The sequence below is a fragment of the Narcine bancroftii genome, chromosome 7 (assembly GCF_036971445.1).
Source record: "Narcine bancroftii isolate sNarBan1 chromosome 7, sNarBan1.hap1, whole genome shotgun sequence".
In the NCBI taxonomy this organism is placed as follows: Eukaryota; Metazoa; Chordata; class Chondrichthyes; order Torpediniformes; family Narcinidae; genus Narcine; species Narcine bancroftii.
Genome location: NC_091475.1, coordinates 207,317,652 through 207,332,036, shown reverse-complemented (window position 1 = coordinate 207,332,036; position 14,385 = coordinate 207,317,652). Strand labels below are relative to the sequence as shown.

The 14,385-nt window shown below is 48.9% G+C and overlaps 1 protein-coding gene across 4 annotated transcripts in view; it reads left to right on the top strand.

Annotated features, from left to right (window-relative positions):
- The window catches only part of LOC138739639 (calpain-5-like), a 101,867-nt gene extending 89,086 nt beyond the window's left edge, over nt 1-12,781 (top strand). For all 4 annotated transcript variants that reach the window (XM_069892101.1, XM_069892104.1, XM_069892102.1 and 1 more), the window contains exons 10-13: nt 1,840-2,036; nt 4,106-4,227; nt 7,209-7,345; nt 7,966-12,781. In XM_069892101.1, coding sequence (XP_069748202.1) covers nt 1,840-2,036; nt 4,106-4,227; nt 7,209-7,345; nt 7,966-8,148 — 639 coding nt within the window. In that variant the 3' untranslated portion in view covers nt 8,149-12,781. The remainder of the gene's footprint in view (nt 1-1,839; nt 2,037-4,105; nt 4,228-7,208; nt 7,346-7,965) is intronic.
- The last annotated feature ends 1,604 nt before the right edge of the window (nt 12,782-14,385 follow it).

Sequence of the window (14,385 nt, the reverse complement as noted above, 5' to 3'; positions counted from 1 at the left end):
TTAATACAATGAACTCTTCCCAGTAATGTTCCATCCATCTATTTAAGTCTTCCTCAATTTTCTTAAGTAAAGGGATATAGTTCAATATATTAGTTAAATTTTTATCTATCCATGTCCCTAAATATTTTATTCCATTGGTTATCTTTCTGACACTGAGTATAATCACCTCTAATAAGAGGCATATATCACTTTTATCCCAATTTACTTTATAACCAGAAACTGTTCTGTATTCTTTTAATCTTGAATATAATTTACATAATAATCCTTTCTGTTCTGTCAAGTAAATTATTACATCATTTGCAAATAAATTAATCTTATATTCCTCTCTGTTAACTTTAAAACTTTTTAATATCAGAGTCAGATCGAATCAGCTCTGTTAATGGTTCTATCACTAATATAAATAAAGCTGGAGATAATTGGCACCCTTGCCTCCTAGATCTGGTCAAGTGAAAAGGTGCAGATATTTGACCATTTGTTACAACTTTAGCTTTTGGTCCATTATATAAAGCTTACAAATACTTGTCCCAACCTGGATTATTCACGCACTTTAAATAAAAAAGTCCCATTCTAATCGAACAAAAGCTTTATCCACATCCAAGGTCACTGCTGCATTGGTTCTCCTACTGAACATTGTAGATGCTGCCCTCCGCATCCCCCACCATTCTTCAAACAAACCCAATAAGTCTGTCTGTGTGTCTCTCCCAACCTGTCCATCACAGACCCACTTGCATTTCTTCTCCCTGCCTGCTCTTTCCTATCTCTTCCTCCACCTGCTTCCATCTGCCCACCATCTCTCGTGTATTTGGTCCTGCATCACCTTCCAGCCACTGTCTCCACCTCCACCCCACCTGGCTCCATTTGTTGAACCCTTTCTCCTGCCTTATCTAGTTCCACCAAACATTCACCAGCCTGAGTCGCTCTCTTCCTGTATAAACCTTTGAGATATTGATCCCCAATTTCTATTAACCCCGTCACCCGGCCTCTCACTTTCCCTACCTTTCTTTCCTATTAGAGAACTACCCTTCTGAGTCTTCTGCCCACTCTGGGAACACAACAGCACAGAAATGGGCCTTTTGGCCCATCTAGTCCATGCTGAAATAATAGCCTATCTAGTTCCATTGACTTGCATCTGGACCATAGCCCTCCCAATCATGTAACTGTCCAAATTTTTCTTCAATGTCAAAATCGGGCCCGGATTCACCACTTCAGCTGGTAGCTCGTTCCGAACTCCCACCAATCTCTGCATGAAGACGCTACCCCTCATGTTCCCTTTAAACATTTCACCATTCACACTTAATCCATGTCCTCCAGTTCCTGTCTCACCCCACCTCAGTGGAAAAAGCCCGCTCTCCCTCGTCACTCCTCGCTCCTACCTATGACCTCTTGCCTGTTAGCCTGTGCTCCTCCTCCTTCCTTCCTCCCCCCCCCCCCCCCCCCACTTTTCATTCAGGCATCTGCCCGTCTTTACAGATCCCCGACGAAGGGCCCATGCCAGCAGCATCAGTCACCCTTCCATTCCTACACACGCTGAGTGACCTGCCGTGCTTCTCCAGCACTCTTGTGCCATGCGCTCACTATATTAAGTTTCTCACTGTGCCTCTATGAGAGGTGACAATCATCTTGAACTTGAACTTGACCCCCCCACTCCCCCCCCCGAGCTTGTTTGTTGTTGCCACCTCCACCGCCTGTACCTCAGTTTTGTGCCACCATTTGAATTAGAGCGCAGCATTCCTTGAATCTTCCACCTCGATGTTTGATCTCGAGCTCCTTCTGTGGGGCGTGAGGCCACAGGATTCCTACCCTCTGGGATGGCTCCTGAAGGGGGATTGTTCTCTGCAGGTGGAGCTGAACCGTGCCTACAGGATGCACACCATACAGGAGAAGGCAGCCAGCTCTGTCTACATCAACTCCAAAACCATCTTCCTGCGGAAGGAGCTCCCCCAGGGCCGCTATGTGATCATTCCCACCACCTTCGAGCCTGGTCTAACCGGCGAGTTCTTGCTCAGGGTCTTCACAGATGTGCCTGCAAACTTCAGGTAAGCACGAGCTATGGCTTTTCTGAAAGGTTTGGCAAGCAGAGGATTTTCGCTTTAGGGGGTAGAGGATGAGAGATGGCTTACTAGAGGTATATAAGATTATGAGGGGCATGGATAGGGTGGGGGGGGGGGGTGGGGGGGAGTGGTAAATGCCAAATATCAGAAGGACATCTGTTTGAGGAAAGTTTATCAAGGGTGGGCTCCTGGAATGCATTGCTGGGGGCAGTGGTGGAGGCTGGTACAATAGGGACATTTTAAAGACTCTTAGACAGGCACATGGATATAAGAAAAATAGAGGGTCATGGGTGTGAGGTAGGGAAGGGTCACGGGTGTGAGATAAAGAGGGCTCACGGGTGTGAAGTAGGGAGGGGTCACAGTTGTGAGATAGGGAGGGGTCACGCGTGTGATGTAGGGAAGGGTTGGATTGTTGTGGAGTAGGTTTACAAAGGTTGCAGGTTGAAGGGGCTGTACAATGCTGTAATGTTCTATGACCTAAGCCCATGAGTATAAAGCGGCTTCTGGTGAAGTAAAGCCAACACTGTGGACACCCAGTAGGTCAGTCAGCATCTGTTAGGGGAAAAGCAGCTAATGTTTCCAATCAGTGTCTCTTCTGGTGAGGTGCTGGGAGAGGAGATTTCCCTGGAGTAGAATATTGTGACGGTCATTGATGTGGGAATAGTGAGAAGCATTTACTTCTCAAAGACAAGTGAAGGGTGGAGAAATGGAGGAAGAGTTTTTTTTCTCACCTATAGACAGGAATGCATTAGCAGGTTGAAATCCCAAACACACTGGAGACAGGTCCTGATCCCCCCTCACCCTCCCCCTAATTTTCTCCACCTCTCGCTCCAGATTTCTCCCCTTCTCTTGCACCCATTTTCTCTCTCTCACTTTGACTTTCTTCCCTCCTTCCTCTTTCTCCTTCCCCCTCTCTCTATGTCTCTACCGTGGCCTCGTGAAGGACCAGAGGTTTGCAGATGACACCACGATAGGTGGCAGAACAAGAAATGTCGAAGAAACGGAGAAGTTACAGCCTTAGGAGTTGGTAAAAAAAAATGGCAAATGAGATACAACATTGAGAAGTGTTCGGTTCTACATTTTGGCCATGGAAATAAACTATCTGGATGGGGAGAAAATCAAATCTCAGATGTGCAAAGGGGCCTGGGTGTCCTTGTGCAGGGAAACCTAAAAGTTAATGACCAGGTAGGATTGGTAATGAAGAAAGCTATGTTGGCATTCATTTCAAGAAGAATAGTGTACAAGTGTAAAGAGGTGTTGATGAGGCTCTATGGGGCACTGGTGAGACCTCATTTGGAGAACTGTGTACAGTTTTGGGCCCCCTATCTTAGAAAGGATGTGATGTGGTTGGAGAGGGTGCAGAGGAGATTTACTTGGATGGTTCCTGGAATGCGAGGGCTAACGTATGAGGAATGTCTGGCAGCTCTTGGGTTGTATTCATCGGAGTATAGGAGAATGAGAGGGGATCTCATAGAGACATTTCAAATTTTGAAAGGTTTTGACAGAGTGGATGTTTCCCTTGGTGGGTGGGCAAGAGGAAACAGTCTTAAAATTAGAAGGCATCCATTCAAAACAGAGATGAGAAAAACCTCATTAGTCAGAGGGTCGTGGATCTGTGGACCTCATTGCCGCATACAGCGGTGGAGTCCCGATCACTGGGAAAATTAAAGCAGGAGATTGATAAGTATCTAATTGGTTGGGGCATCGGAGATGTGGGGAAAAGGCTGGCAATTGAAACTAGGTGTGAGTATAGTTCAGCTTAGAGTAGAGTCACGGAACAGACTCGATGGACCAAGTGGCCTATTTCTGTTCCTTTAACATGTGAGCAACTCCACCAACTTTGGAACACTTGCACACTTTGCAATTTCCAACGATCGACCCACATCATGTTTTGGTTCCTGGGGAAGTGAGCAATCCATCCCATGACAGAGATAGCGTTTATTTCACTTTGCAAGGCTCTCGTTTGTATCCCTCCATGTGGCTGAGTGACATGAACGTTTGACGCACAGGTTCTTACGGATTCGTGCTTTTCTTTCTTGTGACTGTCTCCACAGCGAGCTCACTCTCAACGAGCCTCCTCACACGTGCTGGTCTGGGATGTGCGGGTACCCCCAGGTCGTGATCCAGGTTCACGTGGTTGCTGCGAATGGATTGGCCCAACAAGATGGCGCGACAGGTACCCAACACATTCCAAGCCCTTCACCAACTGGTTGGAATTCTCCAGCCATCTTGCATCATGTTGACCATTGCCAATTCACAGCTTTGTATTTGTTTCTAACCAAAAATTCGCCCCATAAGCACAATGTTTACAAAATTTGATATATTCATTATCATCTGACTTCATATGCAAACAAATTAAACAACATTTCTCTGGACCTTGGTGCACACGTACTCACAATACACAGTGCATAGTAATCACATATATAATATATAATATAATATTAACAATGGCGTGAAGCAAGGCTGTGTTCTCGCACCAACCCTCTTTTCAATCTTCTTCAGCATGATGCTGAACCAAGCCATGAAAGACCCCAACAATGAAGACGCTGTTTACATCCGGTACCGCACGGATGGCAGTCTCTTCAATCTGAGGCGCCTGCAAGCTTACACCAAGACACAAGAGAAACTTGTCCGTGAACTACTCTTTGCAGACGATGCCGCTTTAGTTGCCCATTCAGAGCCAGCTCTTCAGCGCTTGACGTCCTGCTTTGCGGAAACTGCCAAAATGTTTGGCCTGGAAGTCAGCCTGAAGAATACTGAGGTCCTCCATCAGCCAGCTCCCCACCATGACTACCAGCCCCCCCACATCTCCATCGGGCACACAAAACTCAAAACGGTCAACCAGTTTACCTATCTCAGCTGCACCATTTCATCAGATGCAAGGATCGACAATGAGATAGACAACAGACTCGCCAAGGCAAATAGCGCCTTTGGAAGACTACACAAAAGAGTCTGGAAAAACAACCAACTGAAAAACCTCACAAAGATAAGCATATACAGAGCCGTTGTCATACCCACACTCCTGTTCGGCTCCGAATCATGGGTCCTCTACCGGCATCACCTACGGCTCCTAGAACGCTTCCACCAGCGTTGTCTCCGCTCCATCCTCAACATCCATTGGAGCGCTTTCATCCCTAACGTCGAAGTACTCGAGATGGCAGAGGTCGACAGCATCGAGTCCACGCTGCTGAAGATCCAGCTGCGCTGGGTGGGTCACGTCTCCAGAATGGAGGACCATCGCCTTCCCAAGATCCTGTTATATGGCGAGCTCTCCACTGGCCACCGTGACAGAGGTGCACCAAAGAAAAGGTACAAGGACTGCCTAAAGAAATCTCTTGGTGCCTGCCACATTGACCACTGCCAGTGGGCTGATATCGCCTCAAACCGTGCATCTTGGCGCCTCACAGTTTGGCGGGCAGCAGAGAAGACCGCAGAGCCCACCTCACTGACAAAAGGCAAAGGAGGAAAAACCCAACACCCAACCGCAACCAACCAATTTTCCCCTGCAGCCGCTGCAACCGTGTCTGCCTGTCCCGCATCGGACTTGTCAGCCACAAACAAGCCTGCAGCTGACGTGGACTTTTTACCCCCTCCATAAATCTTCATCCGCAAAGCCAAAGAAACTATTTCCCGCCCTGGCAGCCCCGATTTTCATGCTCCTTTATCTCCTTCCTGATGGTGGTGGGTCAGAGATACCTTGAGGAAGGGCTCAGGCCCAAAACATCTGTTTTATCGAGACCGGCTGAATCCCACCAGCATTTTTGTGTTTTTATAAATATAATGTGTGCTGGATGGAAAGGGCCCTCCATAGTTCTTCGAGCCCTTCTTCAGCAACACTCCCGGTGAATGACATCAGTCGAGGAAAGGGAGACCCCCAGCGATCTTCTCGGCCATCTTGATGATCTGGGATTTGGGCATTACTGGGTGAAGGCACCATTTATTGCCCATGAGGGGCTGGTTTTACCACACCGTGTGTGGTGGTTATCTGGAGCGAGCTGCCAGAGCTGCAGGCAGATTCATTGTCAATGTTGAACAGGCATTTGAGCAGATGCTGGGAGAGGAAATGGGGGGGAAGGGGGGAAATAACGGCCTTACACGGGAAACCAGGATTAGTGCAGATAAACATTAAAAGGCGAGAGGAAGGGGGTTTTAAAGGGGATTTGAGGATAAGATTTTTTTTACACAGAGAGCAGTTGTTATGTGGAAGAGGTGGTGGAATCTGATGTTTGATGTAGGCAAGGCTTAAAGGATTAATGTAATGGGTGTACAAGTCCATGACCCACCACAGGAGAATGTTCAGCCCTTTGTCTCTGTGCTGCCTGTTTGTACTCCCATCACTCTATTCCATCAATTGAATCCTTTGAAACTGGAACAATCTCCCCACTTGTCAGGAAGGTGCCACAGCGACTGCTCTTCCTGAGGAGACTGAGCCTACCGGTCGCCATCCTGTCATCCGCCTACAGGAGCTCTGTTGAGAGCATCCTGGCCGGCTGCATCACAGATGCTGCACTGGATCGGAGGTCAATCCACAGGACCAATGGTGGAAAGGATCACTAAGATCTCCCCCACCCTGCCGCCCACCCCCCCAGTTGACGTGATCTACTGGGATTGTAGTCTGAAGCTGGTGCACAAAATCATCGAGGACCCCCCTTCCACCCCGCACACAGAACCTTTCAGCTGCTCCCGACGGGGATGAGATCCAGGAGGATCAGAGCCGGCACCACCAAGCTGAGGAACAGCTTTTTCCCGCAGGCAGTGAGAATGCGGAACGACTGACCATCCAAGGCTACTATTTATTAAACAATATTTTTACATACAGTATGTATGTAGTATATATATATATATATTGCATGTATATATTGTATCGTCTATGTGTATATGTGTTATGTCAGCATGTGTGTCTGCTTCTTTTTACACTGGCGACTGGAGAACCCTGTTTCATCAGCGGATGAAAATAAACTTGACCTCTTGCCATGAAGCATTGGGGCAATGGTGGGGGGATTTCGCATGCCTCAGCCATTTATTTGCCCAGGGAGCTTTGGGTTTCATGGCCAGGGGTGGACGGCGGGGTACGTTTTGGGTGGCACTGCATTGATTGGTCCCAGTTCCCCGTGTAACAGTGAGAGAGGCTGATGCTGTCTGTCTGTACTTGTGCAGGAGCCGACCCGTACGTGGTTATCCGGTGTGAGAGAGAGAAGATCAAGTCGCCCATTCACAAGAACACGGTGAATCCAGAGTTCAACGTCAAGGGAATTTTTTACAAGAAGGATGCCAAATCTCCTGTCCATGTCGAGGTGAGTGACCCTACCCTCCTCACTCCTTCAGAGTCTCCTTTGAAAAATCGCAGCACGGTTCCCAAGACACCAGCATCAAAGTTGGGAATGTAACAAAGCAGGGGAAGGCCATTCAGCCCTTCACTGCTGTCCCTGTTCTATTTCATGGAAATTTAACTTTTTTTAAAATGCAGAGATGCCGCCCAAATACACGCACGTGACCAATAAACCCATCGTGATTCGGCAGGGCATCGAACGTTATGGGGAGGAGGCGGGCATCGAACGTTATGGGGAGGAGGCCAAGCAGTGGGGCTGAGTGAGGAAAATGGATCAGCTCATGATTAAATGGTGGGGCTGAATAGCCTTCTATGTCTCATGGTCCTTGGAACGTGGGAGGGATCCGGAGCACCTGGGGGAAACCCAGGCAGGTCACGGGGAGAACATACAAACTCCTTACAGACATTTGAATTGGATTTAATCCTGGGTCACTGATATGCTGCAATAGCCTCTTTATCTTTGCGATGTAAAGCTATTTGACCTGCTGAGTTTCCCCAGCATTGTATGTTTACAAAGATTTAAATGAAGCATCGTAAATGCGATATGAATTCTTCACACATCGGAAATGATTTTGTTTTGCCTAGATCTGGAACAGCAATGTCTTCAGTGACCAGTTCCTGGGTCAGGTAACTTTGCTGAATGACTCCAGCCAGTTGCAGCCGCATCACACCCTACACCTGAGGGACAAGGGGAACCACCAAGGCAATGATCTACCCGGCACCATCAGCCTGAAAGTGAGCAGTAGCAACGAGCTGGCCAGCATCTAAATGAGCCACCCAACATCTGCCAGAGGACTTTACCCTCAATGTCTGCTGCAGAATCCAAACCCCCTCCCCCCCACCAACATCTGCATCAGGATCCACACCACCAACATCTGTCACAGGGTCTACACTCTCAACATCTTCCAGATGGTCCACACCCCCCCAACATCTGCCATAGGGACCACACTCTCAACATCTGCCACAGGGTCAACACCCTCAACATTTGCCACAGGGTCAACACCCTCAACATCTGCCACAGGGTCAACAGCCTCAACATCTGCCACAGGGTCCACACCCCCCAACATCTGCCATAGGGACCACACACTCAACATTTGCCACAGGGTCCACACCCCCAACATCTTCCGCAGGGTCCACAGCCCCAACATCTGCTGCAGGGTCCACAGCCCCAACATCTGCTGCAGGGTCCACACCCCCAACATCTGCTGCAGGGTCCACACCCCCAACATCTGCTGCAGGGTCCACACCCCCAACATCTGCTGCAGGGTCCACACCCCCAACATCTGCTGCAGGGTCCACACCCCCAACATCTGCTGCAGGGTCCACACCCCCATCATCTGCCGCAGGGTCCACATTTCCCAACATCTGCCGCAGGGTCCAAACCCTCCAATATCTACTGCAGGGGCCACATCCCAACATCTGCCACAGGGTCCAAACCCACCAATATCTACTGCAGGGGCCACATCCCAACATCTGCCGCAGGATGGAGCACCCTAACTTCTACAGGATATAAACCACCCCCACACCCCCAACACATTCTGCACCTCGGAGGTTTTCCGAAACAGAGGTGTGTTGGAAGATGGTTGATCCCCTACATGTCTTCACTCACCTGCTCCTCACAGATTACTCAGCCCATTTTGGATTCACCTTTGTAACGAAAACTCCTGAATGCCAACCTGAGGTCGCTGTAATTCTGGAAATTTCTTGGGGATGCTTTAGGTCGCTCATCTGGGGTTCTGTTATCTGTCAAGTGGTCCAAGTTCAGCTGCTACGATGCCCTCAGTTCCCCTCCCACACCCACCCTCTTGGTCACCCTTCCCCCTTTTCTCCCCTCTTCCCCACCTCCCTCCCTGCTCTCTTTCCCACTGGCTCCCTCATTCTTTTCCCCCTCATTCCTTTCCCCTGTCTCGCCACCCCCTCCCCCGCCCTCATCCACACCTGCCCCTCCCATCTCTCATCCACCCCTCTGTCCTCCACCCTCCCTCCACTGAACATATGAGACAGGTGCAGGAGTCGGCCCATTCGAGCCTGCTCCACCATTGAATAAGATCATGGCTGATCTGGCCATACCCTCAGCTCCACTTACCTGCCTGTTCCCCATAACCCTTAATTTTCCCACTATGCAAAAATCTATCTGTGTCTTAAATATTTTCAGCGAGGCAGTTCCTTGGGAAAAGAATTCCAGAGATTCCCTGCTCCCCAGAAGAAGCAGTTCGTTCTCGTCTACTGCCCCAAATTTTGAGGCGCCATCCCCTAGTTCTAGTCTCACCTGCCAGTGGAAATTACTTACCTGCTTTGATCTTTTCCATCCCTTTCAGAATTGTTACAGCAGATAGCGAACACAGATTGTGGACATTATTCTCTCAGCCAAGCATGTACAGGTTGAGGTAAACACTAAGATTCACATGGAGTTCACTGACCACAATGCTGTGCCAACCTATCCACGCCTATTCCAGCCTTAATTTAACAATTCCCAGCATCACAAGATTTTCTTCTCCCCTCTCCAATACCAACTCTTCCCCTCCTATTTCCACTCTGAGACGGTTGCCACCTGGCTAGTGATTTCAATCTCCCTCGAGGGGTCCCCCTTTCCCTGTTCCCTGCCACAAGTGTGTGCACGAGCAACTCGGTGTGGCTTGTTCTCCCTTGGACATTCCCAGCACTGAGTCCTTCCCCTCATCCCCGCCAAATGAGGAAGACATTGGGGATCACCCCCCGCCCTCTCCCAGTGTCATCACTCCCAGATTTGGGATTCGTAGTACGAAGAAGTGAGTATGTGGGCTTAGAGTGTGTGATTTCTTCTCTGGGATGTGGGAATCACAGCATTTATTGCCCCATGCCCAAATGTCCTTGACCAGGTGTAAAAGGTCACAAAATCTACCAAAGAGCAGAAATTAAGTCAAATACTGTGGACTGCAGATACTGGAATGTGGAAGTGGTGGGATCATAGAATGTAGACCATCAGAATACAGTATGTACAGGCCCTTCGACCCACAATATTGTGCCAACTTGTGTAACTCTACTCAACAATCTAACTCTTGCCTACCTCACACACATAACCCTCTTTTCTTCCAACCATGTGCCTGTCAAAGAGTCTTTTAAATGTCCCAATTGTACCAGCCTCCACCACCAACCCCCCCCGCCCCCCCCCCGGCAATCCTGATGATGTGTTTTGACCCAAAATATCCCCTCTCTGTTCCCCTCTGGCCTGCCATGTTGAGTCCCTCCAGCACTTGACTTTTGCCTCAATATCACCTCCCCAAAGGCAGGGTAAACATAGAAACATATTTAGCGAGCGGGGACTCAATTCTTCTACTGCCCGCCGCCGAACGCTGTTTCTCCCTCATGAGCCGCCGCAGTTCCTGCTGGTTGACAACTGCTGGTAGTTTGCACCCTGATCACACGAGGCCGTTTTTTTTTTGCTAGCTGAAAGGCACAGGTCAGTTCAGTTCCCACGACGCTCAAGGATCTTGACACCGCCCAGGGCCGAGGTTTCTTTTGCTTCCATCACCCTGAACATTCACTCCCTCCACCACCAGTTTACCCAGGTGACTCCCTCAGCACCTTCCGAGACCACCACCCCTACAGCCAGATCAGTGGATGCAAGGGGATACCCCCCATCCCGATTTGGAAATGATATCCCCGGTCCTTCACCATCACTGATTCTCCTCCCTCCCCCTCCCCAGCAGTCCCCAGAACATTGGAATGCTCGCACCAACCTTTCCAAAGACAGCGGGGAATGGGGCAATAATTTAATGTTTTAAATTTAGACATACATCACAGTAACAGACCCTTTCGGCCCACAAGCCCATGCTGCCCAATTACACCCAATTGATCTACACCCCCGGTACGTTTTGGACAGTGAGAGGAAACTGGAGCCCCCGGGGAAAACCTATGCAGACCACAGGGAGAATGTACCAACTCCTTACAAACAGCAGTGATCCGAGCCCAGGTAGCTGGTGCTATAACAGCATTACACTAACTGCTACGCTAACCATTGCTGCCTCCATGGTGACACCGCATTCTATAATAAACCAGCCACTCCCCTGTTCCAACCCATTGCTCCTTCAGCCCCACACACAGGCTTCTCCAGACCATTGAATCTGTGGGTCTTGATTTTCCCATCACTTCCTCGCTAACTCTGTCAGCACCTGGTGGTGAGGTCCATGCCTCCTCCTCCTCTCCATACGCCTACATGGGGTAGGACTTCTTGTTAGGACCATAGGGAGGCCACTTTTGGCGCAGACGCACTGACCTTTATATGACAGTGTGCAGTGCAAAAAGAATGTGCAGGACATCATTTTGAACTCGAAGAATATCCAATTACCACTATTCTTTTTATAATGTTTTTATAAACTGATAGCTTTTTTTAAACTGTCAAATATGAGGGCAGAAACCCCCTTATTGATAGATTTATGGTGACCATGGCAACCTTTGGTTGACATGGTGGAATGGTTTTTGTGCATTAAGTCTGAGCCTGAAGGATTCTTCAAGAGAAATTGGTCAAAACTGAGGATTTTCTCAACCTGTGGGCAAACCCCTTCCTGTCCGCCATGGAACTGATAGTTTCCAAGCCATAGCCCAGGTAAGGTCACCGCCACAAATGAGATGGAGCCTCCACATACCTGGGATTGGTTGAATCTCATCATACCCCTTTGCTGCGGTTGGTGGGATCTCCAACCTCTCTCCTTGCTGGGATTGGTGAGATCACCACCCATGTCATTGTTATTAATAATCCCAGGTTGGATTGATGCAATCTTGACATTAGTTTATCGTTGGGATTGGTGGTATCTCCATCCTCCCTCACTGGCATTGATGGGATCTCCATCCTTCCTTGCTGGGATTGGTGGGATCTCTACCTCCCATACTGGGATTGATGGGATCTCCATCCTTCTTTGCTGGGATTGGTGGGATCTCCACCTCCCATACTGGGATTGGTGGGATCTCCACCCTCCCACATTGGGATTGATGGGATTTCCACCCTCCCTCCCTGGGATTGGTGGGATCTCCATTCCCCTGCCCAGGACCAGTAGGCCCACCATTGCCCACAATGGAAATGACTGAGGGTGCTCTGCATATTCTGCCCTCAGTATTAAGATGGTGATGGTGGGGAAAATGTTGCCCATGTCAATTTCATTGATGGATAATGAAAACCGTTCTGCCTTGTTTTTTCTAAGGGCTTCAGTTGCTTCCTGAAGCCCTGTGGATCAAATCAACCATGACGCAATACTCATAAGAATTGCAAAAAAGTAGATAATAGACACTTAACAAATGATGTTCAACAAATGCTTTTGAGTTCTGTGGTTTGTGGATGAAAGGCTATTAACTCTAGCCTTCATAATGTTTGCACAATATATCTTCTGCGCTAAATCAATAGTGAACTATTATTAATCACTTTGTACCTTGGTGTGTAAATTTGTGTACTGTTACTGGTTATGTGTCTTATGTGCTGAGCCACTGAGGTTTGATTTCATCTTTCTCCAAACATTATGAAGTCAAGATGTCCTGAGATTTAAACATAGTGAAACCTCCTCTAATACGAGAACAGCAAAGAGGTTTAAGCTCTGGTGTGGGACCACTATATGAACATAGAGAAGGCCGTTAGGTTACCCTTTAATAGTGGTTCTAAATTCCAATGGAGTCTCATTCTCATTCTCTCTCTCAATCTTTCTCTCCTTCTTTCTCTTTCTCTTTTTCTCTTTCCCTCTTTCTCTCCCTTTTTCTCTCTCTCTGCCTCTTTCCCTTTCTCTCCTTTCTCTCCCCTTTTCTCCCTCTCCCCCTCCCTCTCCATCTCTCCTCCTTCTTTCTCTTTCTTTTCTCTTTCTCTCTCTCTCACACATGCACACTTTTATCCCATTCCACACTGTCACATAGCCGTTATTCCTCCCTTCTACACACACCCAGGTCGAGGCCAACATCTATTTTGTTTCGGCAGTCCATTTTTATGTTCCACACCCCTCTCCCCCTCCATTACCTCTCTGGCCCCGTTCCTCTTTCACCTTTTCTTCTCTTTCCCCTCCCCTGCACTCTCTACCCACCCATCACCTACACCTTCCTTCCTCCACCCCATCCCCCTTCCTTCCTCCTATCAGAGAGCATCTAACCCTTCCCCCAATCACCTGTCAGCTCCTTTCTTCCTCCTCCCTCCGTTCCCCCATCATCTGCTATCCATGGCCCTCCCTGCTTCCCCCTTTCTCCCAGCACCGCTTGTCTTGCTGTCTCCGAAGAAGGGTTTTGGCCTGATACTCGAACTGTCTCTCGCCTTCCACGGACACTGCCTGATCTGCTAAGTTCCCCTTGCACACCGTACATTGCTCTAATTTTCCTGCATCTTTAGACCTTATTGGTTCCACCATCTCCTTTCAACAGCTCTCTCCAACTCCCTCACCACCACACCCCCACCCCCCACTCTCTGGCTCCAATCTGCCATTGTTCCCCTCCTGGTCCTCTTCCACCTGTCACTCACCTCTCTCTTGTCTCCCAACTCTGCCCTCCAGGACACCCCCCCCCCCCCACCTATCACGTGGCCTTTCACTTTGTATCCGGAGGACTGATTTACTACATCCTGTGCTCCCTTTGTGGCCTTCTCTACGTCGGAGAGACCGCACAGAGCACTGTGTTCCACCTCAGGACTGTTGAAGCAGACAGGGGGAATATCACTCACCATCCACTTGAGTTCTGTGTCCCACTCCCACACTCACATGTCCATGGATTCGTGTTTAATCCCACCAAGACCATGCGCAAATTGAAGGAACAACACCAGATTTTCTGACTGGGGCCTTTTCAGCCGGATGGCATGAACATCGACTTTTCTGGTTTTGCTAACCTGCTCTCCTCTTCCCCCTACCCTTCCGCTTTCTAGTTCTCCTTCCCCCCACCCTTCCCTCTCTATTCACCCAGCCATCCCTCCTCCCCTTGATTGCTGCTGTCCCCTTCCTCCCTTCTCAACCAATCACCTGCTGAATTTGCGACCACACCTCCCCCTCTAATCTTTTGTTCGGACGC